Below are 23,813 nucleotides of genomic sequence, written 5' to 3' on the forward strand. Positions count from 1 at the left end.
CCCTCCTGCGGCGGGTGAGACCCGAGCGTTGGAGTCGGGAGCGCGGAATCCGGTGATGGCGGGGCCTCCGGCGTCTCTGTCGGCGCGGGACGTAGGGTTCGTGTCGCTTTCCTCGGCCACTCTCTCGGCTCCTTTTCCTCCTCCCCGCTCCAGCGGAAAGCTGGGCCTCGTGGGGAACCTGTGGGTACCGGGGGAGGGAAGCGGAGGCGGGCTGGAGGCGCCTGCTCCTCCGCCGCCAGCGAGTTCCAGCCCGCCGCCGGGCTCCGATTCCCCGGGGGCACGGCTCGGTTTCCAACGGCTCACGGGGAGGCGAGGGCTAGGCGGCCGCTCGCCGGGCTCCAGGCTCGGACTGTCTTTGCAGTTTCCTTCTTGCGGTGTGATTCGTGGCTTCTTGCCTGCCTACACGGGAACGGACTGCGAATCCCGACTGGAAATCCCCGTTTACGCCTACCTCTCTACAAGTGATGGTTCGGGGATGTTGGTTGCCTTGCATTAATTTGTATCGAACAGTTAATGCGTCTTTAAAGTGGTTCGATACTGTTATTATTATTATTTTTAACTCACGCATGACTGTCATGAGCGTGTTATGCCCCCTTTCAGAAGTGTTGCAGCGCGTGACTCTAACCATATTTAATTAATAAACCTACCTTTTGAGGGGGATGCTTAAAGCTCTCTGCAAAAGTTAGGGATCTGAGATCTATAGGGAAATATGTTTCTTCCTATCCCTAATCGGATTAATTTGTAATCCCATTATAAGTATCTGTACCGTCTTGCTTTTTCAAAAGTCATAGATTGCATTCAAATATACCTGTTAGTAAAAATTGGAAGGCCCAGTTTACATTTGAGATGTGTCCTTACTGCAAAATATTGCAAAACACAAGAACACTTGGAAAAAATTGACCGTACCAGTAATGGATTGAGATCAGAGGAGCACCTTAGGCCCTGAATTTAAGCTTGTACTCACCTTCAGGCAAATATAGGGAGTGTCTGCATCGTTAAATTTTGAATCCTAGGTATATCTGCCTTCATCCAAGTCCCTGGACCTGAGACATTACTCTTGGAGATGTAAACCTATGAGGAAATTTAGTAGCTAGAAAAATAGGAATACTTTCTAGTTAAGTTGTTTCCCTGGTGGCTCAGACGGTGAAGAATCTGCCTGCAATGCAGGAAATCTAGGTTTGAATTGGGAAGATCCCATGGAGAAGGGGGGAGAAGGCGATGGCCCCCCACTCCAGTACTCTTGCTTGGAAAAAAAAAATCCCATGGATGGAGGAGCCTGGTGGGCTTCGGTCCATGGGGTCGCGAAGAGTCGGACACGACTGAGCGACTGCACTTTCACTTTTCACTTTCATGCATTGGAGAAGGAAATGGCAACCCACTCCAGTGTTCTTGCCTGGAGAATCCCAGGGACGGGGGAGCCTGGTGGGCTGCCCTTTCTGGGATCGCACAGAGTCAGACACGACTGAAGCGACTTAGCAGCAGCAGCAGTAGTAATTGTTAAAAGTTAAATTCTGATCAGAGCAGTTACTATTCCCTGATGGCTCAGATGGTAACGAGTCTGCCTGCAATGCCAGAGACCTAGGTTCTATCCCTGGGTGTGGAAGATCCAATGGAGAAGGAAATGGCACCCAGCTCCAGTATTCTTGCCTGGAAAATCCCATGGACAGAAGAGCCTTGGAGGCTACAGTCCATGGGGTCGCAAAGAGTAGGACATAACTGAAGCGACTTCATTTCATTTCATGCATATTAAAACCTGTTCACTGTAAAACCCACAGAATCAGAAAACATTTTTGCAGTTTTTTTCCTTTAAGCTTTATGGTTCACATTTGAGGAAGGCTCTTGAAGAAATACTCAGGACATATAATCCTATTTTTGAAAACTGGAATAAGATATTTGAGTTTTTACAAGTGTGATGATCCCAGATTTAAGTTAGCATCAGAGATTTGGGCAGAAGTATTCCAACTGTCTTTGTTTTTACATTGTCTCTGGTGCTCTGAAGATATAAATGAATTGATAAGTTGTTTTGTGTTTTCTATTTAAAAACTTCACAGTGCTAAATTTTTTTTCTATCCGGACCATGTATTTCTTCAAACTGATAATACATACAATGATAATCTGTAAATCTTGATTTTTGTATGGCTAAAATCAAGAATATCTTTAATTTTTGATTCAGGTATACTCAGATTTTTCCTCATCTCCAGCTTTCTTCATTCTCTGACACTTCTAAAAAATCTCTCATTTTCTGGTTAAGAAAGCAAGATGGTAACTTGCCTTAATTTTGCTTAGGGTCAGAGAGGATGGAAGGAGTTACTGGGGAAGCAAAGAAGGCAGCAAGAGAAACCTTTGAAAAGAATTAATGTTGGCTGAGAATATACAAAGAGAAGCATATTTCTGCACTGTAAAGTGTTTCAGGCAGTTTTACATCCATTGCCTCACCTTTCTAGGTAGAAAAGGTCATTTAGTAAATAACCTAGTAGGAAAGCCTATTTGACTTTTAGGATAATTCTGTTTCTGTCTTACCATTTTGATAGACTAGTTTCTGGTTAAGGAGAAGAAAAGGAATACAATAAGAAGGATAGGAATGATTAAACACTCTAGAGAACAGTCTGAGATTTGAGGCACAAACCATGCTTGGTTTTTATGATACACCAGAGAGATTTTCCAGGCTTCCCTGGTGGCCCAGATGGTAAAGAATCTGCCTGCAATGTGGGAGACCCAGGTTGGATTCCTGGGTGGGTAAGATCCCCTGGAGAAGGGAATGGCTTAACCACTCCAGTATTCTTGCCTGGAGAATCCCATGGACAGAGCTTACAGTCCATGGGGTTGCAAAGAATCGGACACAACTGAGCGACTAACACTCTCAGAGAGGTTTTCCGATTTTCTTGAGTTGCTCCAGGAGTTGGGCAATGCTGGTTTACTTTACAGGAGTTGTTTGCAAAGGAATTTAAATTTAGGTGAGGTGTTCCAAAAACTGAAAGATGACAGTCTTCTAGTGTGAATGCTACTGAATAATCTGCTGTGTGTGTGACTCTTTTCTAGATCATTTGCATATCTTTCAGTTAAAGACAGATCACCCCAGATCTTAACGAAAGCTATTGATACATTGCATCGACATAAAAGTGAATTTTTTGAGAAACATGGAGAGGTAAGAATTGTGTTTTTACTTAATTCTTTCGTGGTTAAGTCTAACAAACACAATAAGCAGTTTTCCGTATGTGGTAATGGTCATTTCACCTGGAGATAAGTTCATAACATGAAACTTCAAAAAAAGGCAGACTAGGTAAGGCAAGATAATGTCGAAATGAGATCTGTTTGTGTTCTTTGATTTTTCAACTTAAGAATTCTAAATTTAAATGTTTATATGTTTGTGAAAGACATAAATTGTAGTTTTGAAATGTTTCATTTTTTCCTTCTTAAATTTAGATCCATAAAAATTTGTTACCCTAGAGAAATTATGTATATATGTGTGTGTACATATATATATTTATAGTTATAGATAAGATAATTACATATAAACTGATTGTAGTGTAGACTATTCATACAGATGTATATATATGTTATCTCTCTCTCTCTCTCTCTCTCTCTCTAAACCCCCCCCACCCATGTTTTTACAGAAAGGCCTGGAAGCTGAAAAGAAAGCAATTTCTCTTCTTTCTAAATTGCGGAACGAATTGCAAACAGATAAACCGATTGTTCCTTTGGTTGAAAAGTTTGTTGATACTGACATATGGAATCAGTACCTAGAATATCAACAGAGTCTTTTAAATGAAAGTGATGGGAAACCAAGGTGGTTTCTCTCACCGTGGCTATTTGTAGAATGCTACATGTATCGTAGAATTCACGAAGCAATTATCCAAAGGTAAGTTTATAACCATCAAATAACAAATGTAGATAATTTATGCTTTCTTTAAAATTATAAAATGGTAATTTTTAAAATAAAAGGCAAATGAAGCCTGAATTCAGTTCAGCAGATATTAATGGTGCTATTAGTATTTCTTCAAATGTTATTGTTGTAATTGATTATTGGCAGTTATTATCCACTTGCTTAGAATAGACCTAAGATTGAATATCTGAAGTAGCAACTAATTAAAAGTTCTTATAAGAACTTATTTATTTGAAGAATACAACAAATTGTTCTTAATAAGCAAAAAAATGTTAATTTGAAATAATTATGTAAAAATTCAAGACACACTAAGCATATGTTTTGTTGTCAGAATTAATTTGCTAAAAGGAGTCAACAGAACAGTCAACAGAACTGCATTGTTCTGATGCACTATCTTAATTTTCTGCTCTTGTTTTTAATGGCTAGATTAGAAAAGGACTCAAAAAGTTAAACACATGTTCCAGAATAACTTTTTATAGAGTTATTTATACTAATTAATTTTTTCCTAGGAAAATTACGATAGAGAACTGCCTTACAGAGCAGAAGAAAATGTAATGTGGATCATATTTTTAGCTCACAGGTTACAGAAATACAGATTTGCTGAGTAAGAGGAATCCTTTGGTATCCATTCCTCAACACAGCATAGGATACTTGAAGGCACTTAAACCAGCACTGAAAGTAAAATAAAAAGATTACTTAGGGAAATGTGCGTAAACTTGAGCCTATTTTTTTTTTCTGTTTTAATCTTTATAAATTATTATAAGGTCACAGCCTTTTTAGTATTTGCTGAATAAATATGTTTTAGGTCTTGCTCTTTAAAAGCAGAATACACTCACTAAAATATAGCATATTACCTGGGACACAGACCCAAGCGAAAACTAGTAAACACTAGACACCGTCATGTATTGAATACCAGCTCAGTTCTAGTTATTTTGCAACCCAGTGACATATAGGTGTTATGGTTTCCATTTGGAGGAAACTGAGGCTCAGAGAGATTAGTATCTTTTCCGAGGCTGCATGGTGAGTAACTGGTAGAACCAGAATTGGAGCCTGGTCTGTGTAAGTCAGATAAGCCCCTTCCTCAAACAAGTAGTGCATTTGGATATCTTTCCAGGACTAAGGTTAGTCTGATGTTCTGGGTGATGGTTTCATAACTCTGGAAAATATGCATGTATCAGACAAAGCTGCTGAAGTGTTGAAACACTGAGTGGCACCCTGAATAGGCTTGGAGGAGTTCGAATGTTAGAGAAGTAAAAGGAATGCTGTTTCTGTTTTTGGAGGTGGATCCCGTTCAGAGTGAAAAATCTAGGACAGAAGCTTACAAACCCAGCTGCTTGTCACCCAGTTGGGCAAAAGTTTTTTGGTTTGTTTTTAAATATGCAGATTTTGAAATTGTTATATTAAATCCTAATGGTGTAATTTGTCCTTGGTGGGGCCTGCACATTGGTTTTTCTTTCCATGCCCCAGGGAGATTCTGCCCAGCCTGTGCTGCTAACCATCGGTCCAGGAATAGCTTGAAAAAAGGGATAGAGGCAACATTTAGCTTGAAGTTCCAGGAACGAGAATATTAGTGAGCCAGGGGTGTGGAATTCTCCTAAGGGGATCTCTTAGGCAAATATTTGAAGATCTAGGTGTTTGTCTGATACGCAGGTTATAGGTAGTACAAAGAAAGGCTCTCCTACAGCGGAACTAGCACTGAAGTAGTTTTTTTTTTTATCAAAGTATAGTGGTTTATAATATTGTGTTAGTTTCAGGTATACAGCAAAGTGATTCAGATATATATCTGTGTGTGTGTGTGTATATGTATATACATGTATTCAATTATTTTCCATTATAGGTTATTATAAGATATGGAATATAGTTCCCTGTGCTATACTGTATATCCTTGTTGCTTATCTATTTTATATATAGTAGTTGTATCTGTTAATCCCATACTCCTCTAATTTATCCTTGCCCTTGAAGTAGTTTTTAAGTGTCCAACTTGTTAGGTTTCTTATATGAAGAATTCCTATCCTGGGTCAGTGACCCGTCCAGAGTAACCAAAGGACTATCTTTCTAGCTTTTACAGGATCCCAAAGCACACATAGGGGCTTCCCAGGTGGCACTAGTGGTAAAGCACCCACCTGCCTATGACGGAGCTGTAAGAGATGAAGGTTCAATCCCTGGGTCAGGAAGATCTCCTGGAGGAGGAAATGGCAACCCATTCCAGGATTCTTGCCTGGAGAATTCCATGGACAGAGGAGCCTGGTGGACTATAATCCATAGGATCAAAAAGATTCGGGCACCACTGAAGCAACTTAGCACACATGCACATAAAGCACACGTTAGCTTTAAGATATGTCTCTGATGACTTTGCCCCTTAAACTGAAACATATTTTGAATTTTCTTTGTCAATATGTATATTTTGGGTGTTTTAGAGTCAAGTGGTTGAATAGTCTGCAAATCTAAATTAAGATTCAAAGTTTTAGCCATATGTAAAATTTAAATATGCTTCAGATACTAAAAAATGAAAATATGGAGAAAATGGCAGATCTTTTTAAGCTTTTATTAAAGTGTGATATACATGCTGAATAGTGCATATTTCTTAAGTATTCAACAGTTTTTACTGGAACATGCTGTGTCCCTAGTGGTCAGATCAAAAGGCAGAACTTTAGGCCCCCACACGCTGCCTTTGGATCCACAAACATTCAAACACATATTCTTCGTGAACATCTGTGTGTATTTCTGTTGGGTATATACTTAGGAGTGAACCCCCGGGTCAAGTGTGTACACATGTACAGCTCTAGTAGATTCTAAAATGGCAAACATTTTAAGATCTCTGAAATCATTTATAGCTATGTGAGTTTGTTCTTTTAAAGTATATGGAGCAAGTCTCAAGGGGTTTCCCCGGCAGTCCACTGGTTAAGCCTCTGCACTTCCAATGCAGGGGCCTAGGTTTGGTTCCTGGTTGGGGGGTGGAAATCCCACAATCAGTGCCACGAGGCCAAACGGGTCTGCAGGTTTTTCTGCAAAGGGCCAGTCAGTCAGTATTCTAGGCTCTCAGACGCCTCAGCTTTAGCGGTGCCAGAGCAGCCATAGGCAGTATGTGAGTGAATGTGGTTGTGTTCTGATAGAACAGCAGAGTTATGGGCCCTGAAATTTGAATTTCACGTATCACAAAATCTTTTTCAATTTTTTTTCAACTCTTCAAAACTGTGCAAGCCATTCTGAGTGTGCAGATCATATGGAACAGGTAGTGGGCCAGAGAGGGCCTGCAAGCTGCAGTTAGCTGACCACTGCAGGGGAACCCATGCACCCAAACACATTTATCCCTTTACCTCACCTGGAGAGACTGATTGATTTCAGCAATGCTGCCATTGCTGAAAAAGTCTTAATTCTTTGAAACTTCTTTCAGAGCCAGTTGACAAACCTCAAAATGAGATTAGTCTCATTATTATTTAGTCACTCTTCATTTTTGACCAAAAATGTTTTATTCCATTTGATTTACACGCTTCATTCTACTGAAACTGCTGTGAGTGACTTTTGGCTGTTTCCAAAAACAAGTTAACTCCAAAGCATGAAAATACTCGTCGCTGACAGGACATTTAATAACAGGTTCTGAGGAAAATCCCCAAAGAGGAATTCCAAAAGTGCTGTGAGCAATGACAGCATTCTTGGACTAAGGGTGTAGCTTTCCAGGCTGACTCACTGACTGGAGGGAGGCAGCCATCACTGGGGTGTGTAAATTCTGGTATGTTTCTGATTTTGATTTCAATTAATCCCATTGCATCTGCCATATTGCCTTTTATCCTAAGGTAGGAGACCCCTGGAAAAAGTAGCTAATTTTGAAGATCAGATACTGTAAAGTCTGTTACGCTAGTATGTATACCTCCTGAGTTACGTTTTTCTTAGGTCATTATTATTTGATCTCTCATTAGACAACATGAATATGTAGCCACGGAACATACATCACCATTTGTCAAAGTCACCTTGGGAGTAAGTGAAGTGAAGTGGCTCAGTCGTGTCCGACTCTTTGCAACCCCGTGGACTGTAGGCCACCAGAATCCTACGTCCATGGGATTTCCTAGGCAAGAATACTGGAGTGGGTTGCCATTTCCTTCTCCAGGGGATCTTCCCGACCCAGGGATCGAACCCGGGCCTCCTGCATTGCCGGCAGATGCTTTAACCTCTGAGCCACCAGGGAAGCCATGAATGATCAAAACTTGTCGTTACAATAAGATTTGCATTAGTGCTGTTTGCTTTATAGCAGGTAGTCATTGGGTTCCTGTAATACTCTGTGTTTGACTCCTTTACAATTACTATATTGTATTCAACTATTCTGTTTATATCCATATGTTTGTTATTTGGAGCCTGAGCCACATTGAGCACCCAAAAAAATGTTTGTTAAACTAAAGCAATTGTCATGAAATTCTGTTTCTCTTTCCCCCTTTTCCTAAAAACCCACTGGATAAATAATTATGGATATAGTCCCTATAATTATTTAATACTTACAGTATATTTGACAACTAATTAAAATGAGTTTGGGTATTTATTCTTGCATAATTTATTTAATTTTATTTAGTTAGTGTAAATTGATTATTTTTGTATAACTTGTCTATGTTATACCTAATAAAAATCACCACTAATTTTTTGGATGGGTTGCTACTATTCTCTTTCCTTTAAAAAGCTGCAATTACTCAAATGTTTAAAAAAAGGTACAGAGTTATAGAAATGTTTCACTTATTTTTTTTTCCTATTTTAGTCCACCAATTGATGACTTTGATATATTTAAAGAATTGAAAGACCAAAATTTCTTTGAATCTCAGGAATCTGTCATTACCTTATGTACTCATCTGCAAGAGTTGAGGAAAACTATTGACCTAGATGAAAATCAACTGAAAAATGAATTTTTAAAAGTTCTTCAGGTAAGTATAATAATTTATATTATTCTAATATTCTAATTATTCTAATGACAAATTCTGATCATTTATGTGTAGATTTTTAATTTTTTAGCAACTTTTACTCTCAAGTTGATTTTGACCGATGGTGATGTATGTTCCATGGCTACATATTCATGTTGTCTAATGAGAGATCAGATGATATTGACGTAAGAAAAACGTAACTCTTCTGAGTCTGTTTGTTATTTAAACAGTTGAAAAGTAAACTGGTATACATTTAACAGCAGGGAGACACTGTGGGGGAAGAGGCTTCAGGAAATGAGGAACAGAGAGGAGAGGGGCTGCAGGGACCCCTATAGAAGCCAGGGTGCATTGGAGCAAAGGCAAGGACTTTGGTTTTTACTCATGCTGAAATGAGAAGCTGTTAGAAGGTTTTAATCAGAGGAGTAACACAACATGACTTAGGTCAAGGATTATTTCTGCAAATAGACTGAAGGCACAGCGTAGAAACAGGTAGCTCTGTTACTGATTCGACTCAGGTCTGGACCAAGCCGGTAGCATCAGAGGTGGTACAGGTCACCAGATTCTGGGTATACTTTGAAAGTAGAGGCCACAGCTTTTTTATGCAGCATTATTAGAGAAAATGTAGATTGGATGGACATGTTACATTGAGTTTTGTAGAAATGAATTTTATGAACATTTTTAGCAACCCCTCCTCCCATTATGTCCTATATAATAGAGTTTTTTTTTTATTGGTTATTTAAAAGAAGGGTACATGTATTGTGCTTTTTCTTTTTCAGATTTCACTATGGGGAAATAAGTGTGATCTGTCTCTATCAGGTGGGGAACATATTTCTCAGAAGACCAATATAATGAATTCATTGGAAGACCTAAAACCTTTCATTTTAGTGAACGACATGGATCGTCTTTGGTCATTGCTAAGCAATTGCAAGAAAACAAGAGAAGAAGAATCTGTTACTCGAGTGGATATTGTTCTGGATAATTCTGGTTTTGAACTTATTACAGACTTGGTATTAGCTGACTTCTTGTTGTCCTCTAAACTGGCAACTAAGATCCATTTTTATGGAAAAACGATTCCATGGTTTGTTTCTGATACTACTATTCACGATTTTAATTGGATAATCAAACAACTAAAGCATTCTAATAATAAGTGGGTGTCCCAATGTGGGGTTGACTGGGAAGACCATATTAAAACGGGCAGATGGGTTTACGTCGATCATGTATTTTGGACTCTGCCTCATGAATTCAGTGCAATGTCTCAGGTCGCTCCTGATTTATATGCTGCACTACAAAAGGCTCATTTAATTTTCTTCAAGGGTGACTTGAATTATAGGAAGCTGACGGGCGACAGAAGATGGGAGTTTACCATTCCATTTCATGAGGCATTGAGTGGCTTCCACCCTGCACCTCTGTGCAGCATCAGAACATTAAAGGCTGAGGTTCAGGTTGGTCTGCAGCCCGGACAAGGTGAACAGCTCACAGCTTCTGAGCCCAACTGGCTGACCACTGGGAAATACGGAGTATTTCAGTTTGATGGTCCACTCTGACTTGGTGTAGAACTTTCAGTTGTGTAGAAAGATCTGACCGACACTCGGCAGCCCCAACAAAGCTCTGGGAAGCTTGGCTTCTCGGTGGTGATTTATACACTCTCCGATGCTTTCTTGTTTGAACGCTTAGCCCCACTACATTGTTTTGGGGCTAGGTGGATTACACTGGTTACAGATACTTAACACTGATGTTGGAATTTCCGTAACTTATTTCAAGTCAAATGTGTCATTGCAGATGGTTTTAACGAACTTAATTGGGCAGAAATAGAAGTCAATTCTGCTTTAAAAGTTAACATTTTAAAAAATACTATGCTGCATGGTATTTAATATTCTAGGAGGCATGAAATTTTACTTGATTTGGGGCTCTAAGGGCTCAGTGATAATATAATATACATCTTAAATATACTTTGTAAAGAGAGGCATTTCTTAACTGATATCTGAACACATGAAAGTAAAACTTACTCATAACATTATAATTTTTAATTTTGTTATTGGATTTTCTTTCATTTCCATATCTATTATTTGTACGCGTTTGTATTTTGATCTGTGGAAAGGGTGGTTGGAAACTCAAAATTGAACAGAATAAAACAATTAGTACTTGAGGAAATGTAGTATCTTTACATTCTGTTTGTGATATCCATAATCAGCTGAAATACATTATTTTAACACATACTTGTTTTAAATGAACAGAATTGCTGTGCAGTCTTAAAAATGCATTAGATAGGAAAGATTCTTCTGCATAGACTTTGTACTACCAACGAGTTAGTTCACTTTTTATAATCTTGTGCATTTATTGGCAATCACAGTTATATTAAAGACTAAATTTCAGGTCAGTTTGTTTTGCAACTGAAATTGAACATAAATCTGGACATGTTTTCTTGCACCAGAATAATAAAATGAATTGTAGATTGTATCGAAAATCTCATTGGTTTTATCTTTCAGTGGGGGAAGGGCAAGAAGGGAAAATTAAAGATGAACTCTATACAGTGTACCCCCAGCACACCACCCCCAGTATTCCTGTTAAGATTTGGTATTTTCACAGTTATGCCACCATGACCGCAATCTACTTTCAGACCATTTTCATCCAGCCTAAAAGACAGGGCTCTGCCTAGAGTCTTCTCCTGGCCCCCCACCTGTTTCTGCTCCAGCAAGTTTGGCCTCTTTGTGTTTGGCATAGGTACAGAGGAGCATGTAGGAGGCTGAGGCTCTGAGGTCAACTGAGGGTGAATTTTCTACTGAAGAGCTGAGTGATCTTGGAAAACATTCCCGAAATAGCATCTTCAATTGCTTCCACTGCTTAACAGTAACATCCTTGGTTAAGGATGAAGTAACTCCTGGATAAAGCGTCTGTAAATTTCATGCAACACTTTTTCGGCAAGATACAGATCCAGTATCTTACAGGTGTATTACAAGACATAGATCCAGTATCTTGTAGGTATATTACAATAAAAATGTGGAAGAAGGGCAGATAAATAGGTAGAAAATGGTGGTTATACCACACATGGGCCAGTGGTAGAGTCCATCTGCTGATGCAGGAGACAGGAAACAGGTTTGATCCTTGGGTCGGGAAGATTCCCCTGGAGCAGGAAATGGCAACCCATTCCAGTATTTTTACCTGGAAAATTTCACGGACAGAGAAGCCTGGCAGGCCCCAGTCCATGGGGTCGCAGAGTCAGATACAACTGAGTTTCTGTGTGTTTGGCATAGGTACAGAGGAGCACTTACTCCATGGATTTATGTTACTTTTCGATTAAACAGCAAATGAACAAGATTTCTTGGATGACCCACCTCTCGGATTTGAGGTGGCATTTTGGTGTTTGATAAAAATGCAGTAATCCTTTTGAACTCTTTAATGGCCAGAATCCACGTTGTTCAACCTCAAAAGTTTTATTTCTAGAAAAGAAATTCCTGTTGCAAAAGGCAATACCAGTAGTTCAAACTCTACTTAGGTTTTAAGAACATCCTAGGGTGAATTGGAAATACAATTCAGAGTTAGATTTATTAAAATTCCCTCTCCTGCTCATTTTCCTAATAGCTCTCTCTGCCCAAGCCCTCACTGAGTCTTTTTCTCAAGCCTCTAACTCCACAAAACTTTCTCCCCTCTACTCTTGACTATTTTTGCTGGACTGAGTTGGGGTGGAGGCCGTCTAGGAGACTGACTACTTCTACACATGCGTGCTTTATTACCTTGGCAAAGTGCCCATGCAATGTCTGACATTGACAGTATGACACCTTGATACTTGATATGATACCTTGACGTTATAGAAAGTGACTAAGGCGGGGGGGGGGGGGGGGAAGTGAGAAAATGATGACATTATTTCACCACCACCAGTACTCCTGTTAAGATTTTGGTGTATTGCTTTCTCCATGCCTAGACATATTTTTGTCCGTCTAGTCAAGGTTATGGTTTTTCCAGTGGTCATGTATGGATGTGAGAGTTGGGCTGTGAAGAAGGCTGAGCGCCAAAGAATTGATACTTTTGAACTGTGGTGTTGGAGAAGATTCCTGAGAGTCCCCTGGACTGCAAGGAGATCCAACCAGTCCATTCTGAAGGAGATCAGTCCTGGGATTTCTTTGGAAGGAATGATGCTAAAGCTGAAGCTCCAGTACTTTGGCCACCTCATGCGAAGAGTTGACTCATTGGAAAAGACTCTGATGCTGGGAGGGATTGGGGGCAGGAGGAGAAGGGGACGACAGAGGATGAGATGGCTGGATGGCATCACGGACTCGATGGACGTGAGTCTGAGTGAACTCCGGAAGATGGTGATGGACAGGGAGGCCTGGCGTGCTGCAATTCATGGGGTCGCAAAGAGTTGGACACGACTGAGCAACTGAACTGAACTGAGACATATTTTTTCAGAGGAGGCAATGGCACCCCACTCCAGTACTCTTGCCTGGAAAATCCCGTGGACAGAGGAGCCTGGAAGGCTGCAGTCCATAGGATCGCTGAGGGTTGGGCACGACTGAAGGACTTCACTTTCGCTTTTCACTTTCATGCAATGGAGAAGGAAATGGCAACCCACTCCAGTATTCTTGCCTGGAGAATCCCAGGGATGGGGGAGCCTGGTGGGCTGCTATCTATGGGGTCGCACAGAGTCGGACACGACTGAAGTGACTTAGCAGCAGCAGACATATTTTTTACATTTCTAAGAAAAAGCAGGTTTGTACTGTTTAAAAAAATTTTTTCCCCCATTTTTTATAATTGATATTGTGTTCAGTCACTCAGTTATGTCCGATTCTTTGTGGCCCCATGGCCTATAGCCCACCAGGCTCCTCTGTCCATGGTATTCTCTAGGCAAGAATACTGGAGTGGGTTGCCATTTCCTTCTTTACGGGATCTTTCTGACCCAGTGAGTGAACCTCAGTCTCCTGCATTGCGGGCGGATTCTTTTTCTCTGAGCCACCAGGGAAGCCCTCGTTTGTCATAATTTTTTCCTGGAAGGGGAATGGAAGACTTTTGGATAGCAGGATGACCTGGGACTCATAATGATCAATAATAATCTGGGACTCATAAATATTTGATTTACAATCCTTGGTCTCCTATTAAGTCCATGACCTAAGTCACATTCTCACAATTTTACTGGAAAAGGAGAAGTTATTTCTGGTCAACTTGAACTACATTCAGTCTCAAAGCCAGATTCCCTGGGGAGTCATGCTGAACGATAGCGACAGTCTGGCACCCCCTAGAGGCCACCTGAATATTCCATGAACCCTGGCCTCTTCCCTTCCTCTTTAAATTACAAGGAACTGTTTGCTGCCTGTGGAGCCTGGTGTACTCTCAGCCATTTCATCAGAGACCACTGTTGACCTTGTTCTCCTACCTTCCTGCTTTTCTTTGCTGGGTCACATTTCCCCCGCTCTCAGACAAAATCTGTTCTTATGGAAGACACTTACTTCTAAAATGTTGATTTCCATTAGTTGTGCATTATTGCGGGGCAGCCACTGACTGTGTCCGCCGTGTTTCCCCTCACACACAATACTGAGCATGGGGCAGCTGTTCAGTGAGTGGCTGGTAGGTGACAAATTCTAGCCTTTGAAGTAATTTTCTTATCTCCCTGATGTGATGCTATTGAAATTGAAATCTGAAGGATGAAATGGGTCTACTTAAAGTCTGATCGATTAAATCAATTAGTACTTGTTAAATCAATAAAGAAATCCATGTTATATAATTGGGAGTTTTACACAAGTGTATGCATCTTTGAATACTGCTTTATACCTTCAATATTATATTGTGCCTAGTTTCCCATTTGTTAAAAATTCTTCAAAATGTGATTTTTAATGACTGCAAACATTCATTATAGAGTTAGATTGTATTTTATTTTGCTATATAGATTTCCAACATCTTTTCTATCATTAAGGAAGCTGATAGGAACCTCGTCAGACAATCAGTATCCATTAAGATTTGCAAGTCTTCAGTTACTGAGAATTGCTTGAAGCCACCCAGTTATTCTAGTTTCTATTAGGCTTGTATTAGGCTTTTAGGCCCAAACTCTCAACATTGAGCAATTGCTGTAAATGAGAAGCAAAGTCACTTTTTGTCTTTCTTTAAAAAAAAGTTCACAATATATGCTGATGACTTTCAATCCTGCTTGAGTTCAATACAAAGTTTAGGCACAAGGGGGAGATCCATTAGCATTGGAAAGTGGCTGGATTTTTCTTCTGTACTATTTAGTACAGAGATTTCAGCAAGAAAAACTGGCAGAGTATAATTTTCATTGTTGACTACACACATTCTTGTGGTTTCAACTTTAAAATCATTATGCTGGAACAAGGATTTGGTAAAACACAGTAAGGTCAATGACAACAAAACTGTATCCTCTTCCTTTCTTGGCTAAAATTTTCCGTTACATGTAATGTTTGTAACCAAATGTTACCGTGGTTTATGATAGAAGTATATCAACATAGGTGAATATGAAAATAAAATTCTGAAAAAGTGGAGAAAAGAAATAGTATTTCGTTAACAATGTAGAACAGTCACACTAGAAAAAACTTTGTAAGAGAATAAAAACAATTGCTTTTCATTTCACTTAAACTCTGCTTGAAGAAGCAAAACTGTACTTGTTTTCTTAAGTGTAACAGCAAGTTAATTTTTACCATAATTCAGAAAATTTAAAGGAGCTAATATTTCAATTCTATCTTACATTTCAGAAGATAAACATTGGGCTTGGTATATCCCCAATGCAGAAGAAATTCTGCAACTGGGATTCAAGGGTTTCAGGGATAGAATTCAGGTGACCTGTAAGTTTGGGTGAAAAACATTTTCATCTTTGTTTTTATTAATCTCTAATTGAACAGTAGTATTTCCTTCAGTATTGATTATTGGCCTTAAATTTCAGCAATATTTGCAGTATCTATGCTTTTGTCACCTGCAAAAATCACAAGTCTTTTCATATTACATTATGATTGCTTCCGCTATCTTCAATTATTGCTTTATCATTACATCAGAAATTTAGATGTTTTATTTGGAGAAGTTCATGACCCAAAAAAGTTAAGAATATATGCTCTCGTTTTTTTTTTTTTTTTACTTTTCCTTCAGTTTTCTTTCTTTCCTTTCCATAAAGTTGGTGAAAGACAAGACTGAGTTTATTTTCATGATTTTGTTTTTGAAGTGAAGAGGAGATACATCATACTGTGTTTTTTCTTCCCATTTCGGACTTCACTTAATATAATTCTTCTATTGTCCAGCTTGATTTCTTCCAGGGGTCCTTAATGAGAAAGATTTCACATTTGCACATGGAATGAGTAATCCTTAATCTTATCACTACAAGGCTTTTGTGTGTGTGTGTGTGTGTTTGTTTTCTAATTTAAAAAAAAAAAGAAAAAAGTATTTGGAAAGTTTTCCTATTTAGAACTCGCCTTAAAATGTTTTACAAATCTTAAAAATCAGAAATCAGAAAGAGCTGTTTAAAATATGGAGCAAGAAGCAGAATTCAGCAAAATTTCTTTGACATATATTCCCAATTTTTATAATAATTATACAATCAGTGAATAGCAAGCATGTTATGGATGCATTGTAATCAGAAAAATGAAAGTGAAGTTGTTCAGTCGTGTCTGACTCTTTGTGACCCCATGGACTGTAGCTTACCAGGCTCCTCCTTCCATGGGATTTTCCGGACAAGAATAGTGAAGTGGGTTGCCATTTCCTTCTCCAGGGGATCTTCCCAACCTAGGGATCGAACCCAGGTCTCCGACATTGCAGGCAGATGCTTTACCATCTGAGCCACCAGGGAAGCCCCTAATCAAAAAAGATACCATTTATGGAGCACTATGTTCCAGGCACAGGACTAAGTCCTTTACTCATAATGTGGCATGATATCTTCATAAAAATCCCAGAGGCAGAGATTTTTATTCCATTATTTGTATAGGAGCACCAGGTCTCAGTGATTTCAAGTAACTGTACACAAGGCCACTCAACTAGTCAATGGCAGAGACAAAATTTAAGCTCCGATCTATTGGGCTCCACAAGTAAAGCATGGCTTTTATTTCAGGTTACTATGCCTTTCCTGTAATTTGTAACCATGTAATTAAATTCTTTTTAAAAATGAGTAAACATGTACCATCAGTGAAAATGTGAGCCAGGAGATTGTGTGGATGATCAGCCACGTTGTGAGTTATTAATATGTTGAAGTCTCAGGAGGAGAAGGAAAAAAAATCCAGTGAAAGATATGTTTTTAAATAATCATCTAGAATGAGGGTGGGTGGGGATGGGGATTGTTTTCCTGTATCATTATATTTTGTGTCATTTGGATGCTTATGAATTCATGGAATTTTACAGTAGGCTGAACACCACATTGAGAAAGGAAGCCTTCTCTTGGTGCAAAGAGCTGAACATCAGCAAATCCAGTGATGAAAAGGATGCCTCTCATGTTTCGGGCCACCAACCAGCTGAAAACCAGTGGGTAGTTCTTTTGAAGGGAAATTATTCTTGTGACCAGATGGAAATAATTTATCGAGAATGAACTGGCTTATTCTTTCAACCAAAGGGATGATATAAAAACTGTTTTGCTGTCTTGGTGAAATCCCAAATCTGTTCGGATAAACTATTCCAAGTCTTGCTTCATCTTTGATAGCATTACTGACAAGTTGTTTAAAGTTAAATGAACCATAGTTTTATATCAACCTGAAAGATTATGACTTGATTCTTTATTTCTATTTCCTTTCTCATCAGTTCCCAAATGGAGTGTTATTTGCACTGCTTGAAACCCTAATAATGAGGATCTGAGAGGAGACCCATCAGATACCTTTCCTTACTGAATTGGGTTCTTGTTCAGAGAAGGTAACTTAGACAAGGAATCTGAATTTCAGTCCCAGTTCTGTTACTAATTGATTATGTAGTTTTCAGCTGGTGCTCAATTATTCTGTTACTTAATGTTCTCGAATATAAACCATAAACTTGCTTTTAGCTCCATGATTTTCTGATCTAATTGTGTTTTCTGCCGTGCACCAAAGCAGGATAATCCTATTTACTCTTGCACAAACACTGGCACTTTACTTTTGTGGAAAATTCTACTTCTTTCTTTCTTCGTTATTTAGTCTTGTCTGACTCTTTGCGATCCCATGGACTGCAGGATGACAGACTTTCTTGTCCTTCACTATTTCCCAGAGTTTGCACAGACTCATGTCCATTGAGTTGATGATGCCATCCAACCATCTCATTCTCTGTTGGCCCCTTCTCCTTCTGCCTTCAATCTTTCCCAGCATCAGGGTCTTTTCCAAGGAGTGGGCTCTTCATAGCAGGCGGCGAAATTATTGGGAGTTTCAGCTTCAGCATCAGTCCTTCCAATACATATTCAGAGTTGATTTCCTTTAGGACTGACTGGTTTGTTCTCCTTGCTGTGCAAAGGACTTTCAAGAGTCCTTCTTCCTACTTGTTAATATGTATGTCACTTTTTTCTTCATGGAAAACTCTTTTTCTCTCTATTAATTTCTGTATAACCCATTGAAAAACTGATTAACTTCCCTTTGATCCCTGTCTGTAAGATGGTTAACTCTCACCTCCATATCAGGCAGGTCAATTACCTACTGAATACGACAAAGTGCTTTTGCAAGCTTAATCATTTTGGAAATTTAAGACAAATCATGAGAATATAATTAAATATGTTGATGAGCAAGAACTGAAGGATGCAATTTATTTTCAGTTAAAAGAATTGATTGAAAAATTCCCTTATGTAGACTGCTGGCACTATAGACAGAAATTCTTTATGGAATGAAGGAATATTTTTCCACATTGAGACTCCAGAAGCAGAAACTGAAGCTGAGACTGTTGAAAGACAGTACAAAAGTCATTTTCCCTTCTTTTTCCCTGGCACAGCCACCTTCTTATTTGAACCTTTCCTGTGTTGGTACCACTACCTTTTCCAATGATTGTGCTTAAAAGGGGGCTTAAGGAAGGAGGTAGCCCTTGTCTTCCTCTGGAGATTTTCATGTCTAGAAGTGATGCTATAAATGTTTAATTTTACACACAAGATATAAGATTCTGAGAGAATGAGAAATTTGCCAGTGGTAGCAAGTGACAGGACCTGCATTTGAACAAGGTAGATAGGCCCAAATCCATAGTTTTTGCCACCACGTACACTGCCTCTCATAATAATAATACTCTACATTTTACTCATTACATTACATTTACTCATACATTTTACAAAGCACTTTATTCTTTACCAAAGAATTCACATACTATGCCACATCACCACAAGAGCGTTATGAGATAGGTTATTATTACCTTAACTTGATCGAAGGGTGAAAGAGGCTCAACAAGGTTCAACACAGCTAGTAAGTGTCTGGATTGGGGCTTGAACCCAAAAGCTTTAAAGTCTCCTGTGCTTTGTATGGTCCCATAAATTCTATAGGACAATAGTAAGATTTCTCAGAGATCAGAAATGTCTCCCCAAAAGTTAGACTTTGTTCTATTGACCATAGCTCTCAACCTGTGCTTCTGAGAGCCCTTGGGGTTCTGGGGAGGTACTTTGGGACTTGGGGTTGGGCGTAAGAAAGGTGCGATGGGGAGGCACTCTTGTATATGCTATAAATGCATTAACTTGTGACTTTATTTTGCTTATTTATTTTACAATATTTGTTATTTATTTATTTGGCTGTGCTAGATCTTAGTTGGCACACACAGAATGTTGGATCTTTGTGGCATGTGGGATTTAGGACCCTGACCAGGGATCAAACCCAGGCTCCCTGCATTGGGAGCGTGAAGTCTTAGTCACTTGACCACCAGGGAGGTCCTGGGAGGCACTTTAGTAGGGTTCTAGAACCCCACCCTTTGTCAGCTAGGTGAACCAGGGAAATCTCCAAATTGGTCTGTTCTACACACAGGACTACTGAAAAAGTTTCCAATTGAATAAAGATTCATTGACAAAAAGGAGAAAGAGACTTGGAAACAACTGCTATAGGCAATATGGAGCCATTGAGAGTTTTCGAAGAGGGAAGTGGGAAAAGGCATGTGTTAGAAAAATCAATCTGGCAGTTTTGTGGTGAGTGTGAGTGTAAGTCATTCAGTTGTGTCCAACTTTTTGGGACCCCATAGACTATACAATCCATGGAATTCTCCAGGCCAGAATACTGGAGTAGGTAGCAGTTCCCTTCTCCAGGGAATCTTCCCAACCCAGGGATTGAACCCAGGTCTCCCACATTGCAGGAGGATTCTTTACCAGCTGAGCCACAAGGGAAGCCCAAGAATACTGGAGTGGGTAGCCTATCCCTTCTCCAGGGGATCTTCCCGACCCAGGAATCTAATCGGGGTCTCCTGCATTGCAGGCAGATTCTTTACCAACTGATCTATCACGGAAGCCCAGTTTTGTGGTAGGAAATTTTCAATGTGGAGAGTCTGGGTAGGGAGAGACAGAAACGAGGTGATAGAAATAGGGGAGGTTTCACAAGAGGATGGGAGAGGACAGGAAAGTCAGAGCAAGAAGTAGGAACAGCAAAAACTCAGTTTCTCTGGATCTCAGGGTCCAAAGGACTAAACAATATTTTTTGCATATTTATTTATTTTATTTTAAAAACTATAGCCGACTTTCTTTCCTTTGAAATTCAAGTCTAAGAATTTCAGGATGTGTATAGATCCATGACCACCACCATAGTCAACACACAGAACAATTCCATCCCCCCCCAAACTCCCTCACGCTGTTCTTCTGTATTCACTGTTATTCCAACCCCTAACTCCTGGAACCACAGATCTTGTTCTTTGTCCAGTAGTTTTGTCCTTTGGAGAATGTCATAGAGATGGAATCATACAATACAAACCTTTCGAGGCTGGCTTCTTCACCCAACATAATGCCTTTGAGATTCATGCATGTTGCTGTGAGAGTCAACATCCAGGAGATTCTGAGACAGGAAATCAGGCAGCAAAAGGGAGCTGTGCCTTAATAATGCTGGGATCTCAATGGGTCTTTTTTCTTATAGCAAAACTTTATTTCTTTTTATATTTTTTCACACCAAAAACATTTTGTATTGAGGTACAGCCAATTAACGACGTTTTGGTAGTTTCAGGTGAACAGCAAAGGGACTCAGCCATACATATACATGGATCTCTCCTCCCTCAAACCCTCCTCCCATCCAGGCTGGCACATAATGTTGAGCAGAGGTGAATGGTTTTGAGTCGAATAGAGTAATCATAGGTACTACAAACTCTCTGAGGGAATTTCTTCCTTTATTCACTCAGAGAATCATGTTCTGAGCAATAAATATGTGCTATGCACTGTTTTATGTGTTGGGAAGTAATGAACAGAATAAAAACCCTATCCTCCCAGAGCTTACAATCCAAGTGAGGGGAAACAAGCAAGCCCAGGAGTGGTTTAATGTCAGGAGGTGATATATTTTTGACATTAAGGAGAAGAGCCTATTTTAGACAGAGTGGTCAGGGACACCCATTTGAACAGGCAGATCTGATCTTGGACCTTCTTTAACCACGAACAGAGGATAAACTCTTCTTTACCCATGGACAGAGAATACACTGTGTGTGGATGGATGTGGGAGAGCAGGGAGAAACCGAGGCAAAGGAGTCATGTAATGTGGGCCTGAACTAGGCTGATGATAGAGAAAAATGGAAGAAAGATGAATGTAAAGAAATATTTTGGAGGAAAATGGAGTTTACTGTCTTAAGAGTTTACATAGGTTGGAAAATAGTTTCTAAAAATACAGATTAAACTGATCAATAATGTGGGCATTATAAATTCTGGAAACTAAGGATGCTTGGTCTGACTGTACCTAATACTTTGCAGTTGAATTAATGTAAGCTGTGCCTCTCAAATTGTACTTCTAAGAGCCTCTGGGGCTTTGTTACGGTGTTTCCAGGAGTACCGGCAGCAGTTTGGGCATGGAGCTGTGTTTTCAACTGCCAGCTGAACAAGAGCAGTGCCAGGATGATCTGTTTTATGTATTTGCTTCCTTGTAAAATTTCACTGGAGTGAGGTGTGACACAGGAAAAAGAAGAAGAGGAGGATTACTGTGTGGGAAACCTTACCCTCAAAACTTATTTAGTGAATACAGAGGTTTAGTCTTCCCCGAAAGACAGAAACTATTTTGGCCCCAGGGCGTTGGTGGGAGAGGGGCAGGGGCGGGGGAGCAGGTGGGCACAGATGGTTGTGTTACAGATCTGACCCAGACAGAAAACATTCTCCCCCTCAAATAATTGTATCATTCCATGTTTTCTTCTAACTATATCTACACTTAGAGTTTTTGCTTTATTTGCCATTCAAATGGTTCATTTTTTACTTTTAAAAATGAAAATAAATTCATAATACATCTTCTTTCATAAATTTCTAATCTTCCCATCAAAATTCATCAGGATTACCTATCTGTTTTTGTTTTCAAATATGAGACAGTATATAGGTAAGGTTATGCTGGCTATAACAGGTAAATACCCAAAGCTCAACAGCTTAACAAATGGGAAGTCCGATTAGCTGGAATGTGTGGCGGGAGGTGATGGGGTTATCTGCTCTCTGCAGACATTCAGGGATCTGGGCTGATGGTGGTTCTACCTTGTTCAATTTGTGGTTTTGGAGGTCATTCAGGTTTCAGAATTTAGCCAGAAGACAGGGGAAGAGAGAGCATACAGTATCACACAGGAAGTTTTAATGGACCAAATCTGAGAGTGACATTCTTTACTTCCGCCCACATATCAAAGGCCAGAAATTCAAAGTTACACCGAACCAGGTTTGGTGAACAGCTAACCTGTCCCGGACACATACATGATCACGATATAAAAACTGGAAAACATAAATCTGGGCCTTGTGTTTATGTTTTCATCTTGGGACAAATCAGGCTGAATTTATGTCTGAGTGTTTGTGACTGTGTGTGAACACTGAGATGTGTGAGGACTGACTCAGAGAGTTTTGCTCACACGTACGTTACAAAATGGCTGAAGCCTGATGTGCTAAGGAATTGGGGTAATTCTGACTTTTTCTCACTTTACCTTTCAGAGTTCTGGGAAGACTCACCTGCCTAGGGAAGTCTTTTCCAACCTACCAGCAAATATGTTTATGACTTCAGCCATGAGGACATACCATGTTTGCAGTATTGCTTGGTGACTAACTGTGGTTTCTGTTTTATGGTTTTTCTCTTTTCTGCAACTCATCATTCCTTGTTAACCAGAAAATCCTCAAGATTAGACTTACATACTTCTTATTCTTTTGAATTCACTGAATAGTCTGATCACCACTGTGTATCAAGAGCAGGTATTAAGTAATTGTGGCTAATTTACCAAACGAAATAAAGGCAGTTTAAACTCATAAATCAGTATTTCAGAACCACCTCAAGAGACGTCTGTCTCTGAAAAGGCTGAGGAGTTCATTTCTTTAAAAAATGGTTAGGCAAAGACTCAACTTCCTGTAACTTGCTTCCTTCTCTTTCTCTTTTATTAGAGGGGGTTTTATAGACCAAGGAAATTTACGACTCACAATGCAAGCTTATAAAGAGGGTATTTTAATTGAGGTCAAATCTGTGAATCAGCAGAAGATTATAATCTCTTTCCAAAAATTAGACTCATTTATTTTTATGATGTTGTTGAGAAAAGTATATGAGGATGACTTTATATGTATGCATAAGGTTGGCTAAATCGAATTGGTAATAAAATCTAGCCTGGTCTGAATCAGAAAAATCATTGAAATGTTTTTGAATACTTTTGAGAAAACCTCAGCAGGAAGTTAGAATCGATACTGAAGGCCCAGAGCATAAAAGGAACAGTCTTCCCGCTCCACTTTTATAAACTTTTTATTAGCCAGAATTATTTGTTGCTTTTTGAAAGAAAGTTGGCATCATTTTAAAAGAAACCCAAAGCATGTCTAAAATGGGGTCAGGAAAATCCCACACTCCCCCACCCAAAGCCATAAGATTTTCCAAAATAATAAAGACATTTTAAAGATCCAGAAGAAGCTGGGGTTTTGCTTAATTTAGAAGCCACATTTTGCTTTTGAAGGTCAATTTTTTTTTTCATGGAACATTTGTTTGGTAAGTTATCATAATTTTTGATGGAATATTTAA

General features: G+C 39.4%; 1 protein-coding gene across 1 annotated transcript; it reads left to right on the forward strand.

Moving 5' to 3' along the window:
• The first annotated feature begins 20 nt into the window (after nt 1–20).
• On the forward strand, nt 21–10,498 carry ARMT1 (acidic residue methyltransferase 1). The gene is made up of 5 exons (XM_052645976.1): nt 21–96; nt 3,040–3,145; nt 3,615–3,859; nt 8,625–8,787; nt 9,561–10,498. Exons 1-5 carry the CDS (start codon nt 56–58, stop codon nt 10,326–10,328), a joined length of 1,323 nt encoding a protein of 440 aa, XP_052501936.1. The 5' UTR covers nt 21–55; the 3' UTR covers nt 10,329–10,498.
• Nucleotides 10,499–23,813: the final 13,315 nt, after the last annotated feature.

The sequence above is a fragment of the Budorcas taxicolor genome, chromosome 9 (assembly GCF_023091745.1).
Source record: "Budorcas taxicolor isolate Tak-1 chromosome 9, Takin1.1, whole genome shotgun sequence".
Lineage (NCBI taxonomy): Eukaryota > Metazoa > Chordata > Mammalia > Artiodactyla > Bovidae > Budorcas > Budorcas taxicolor.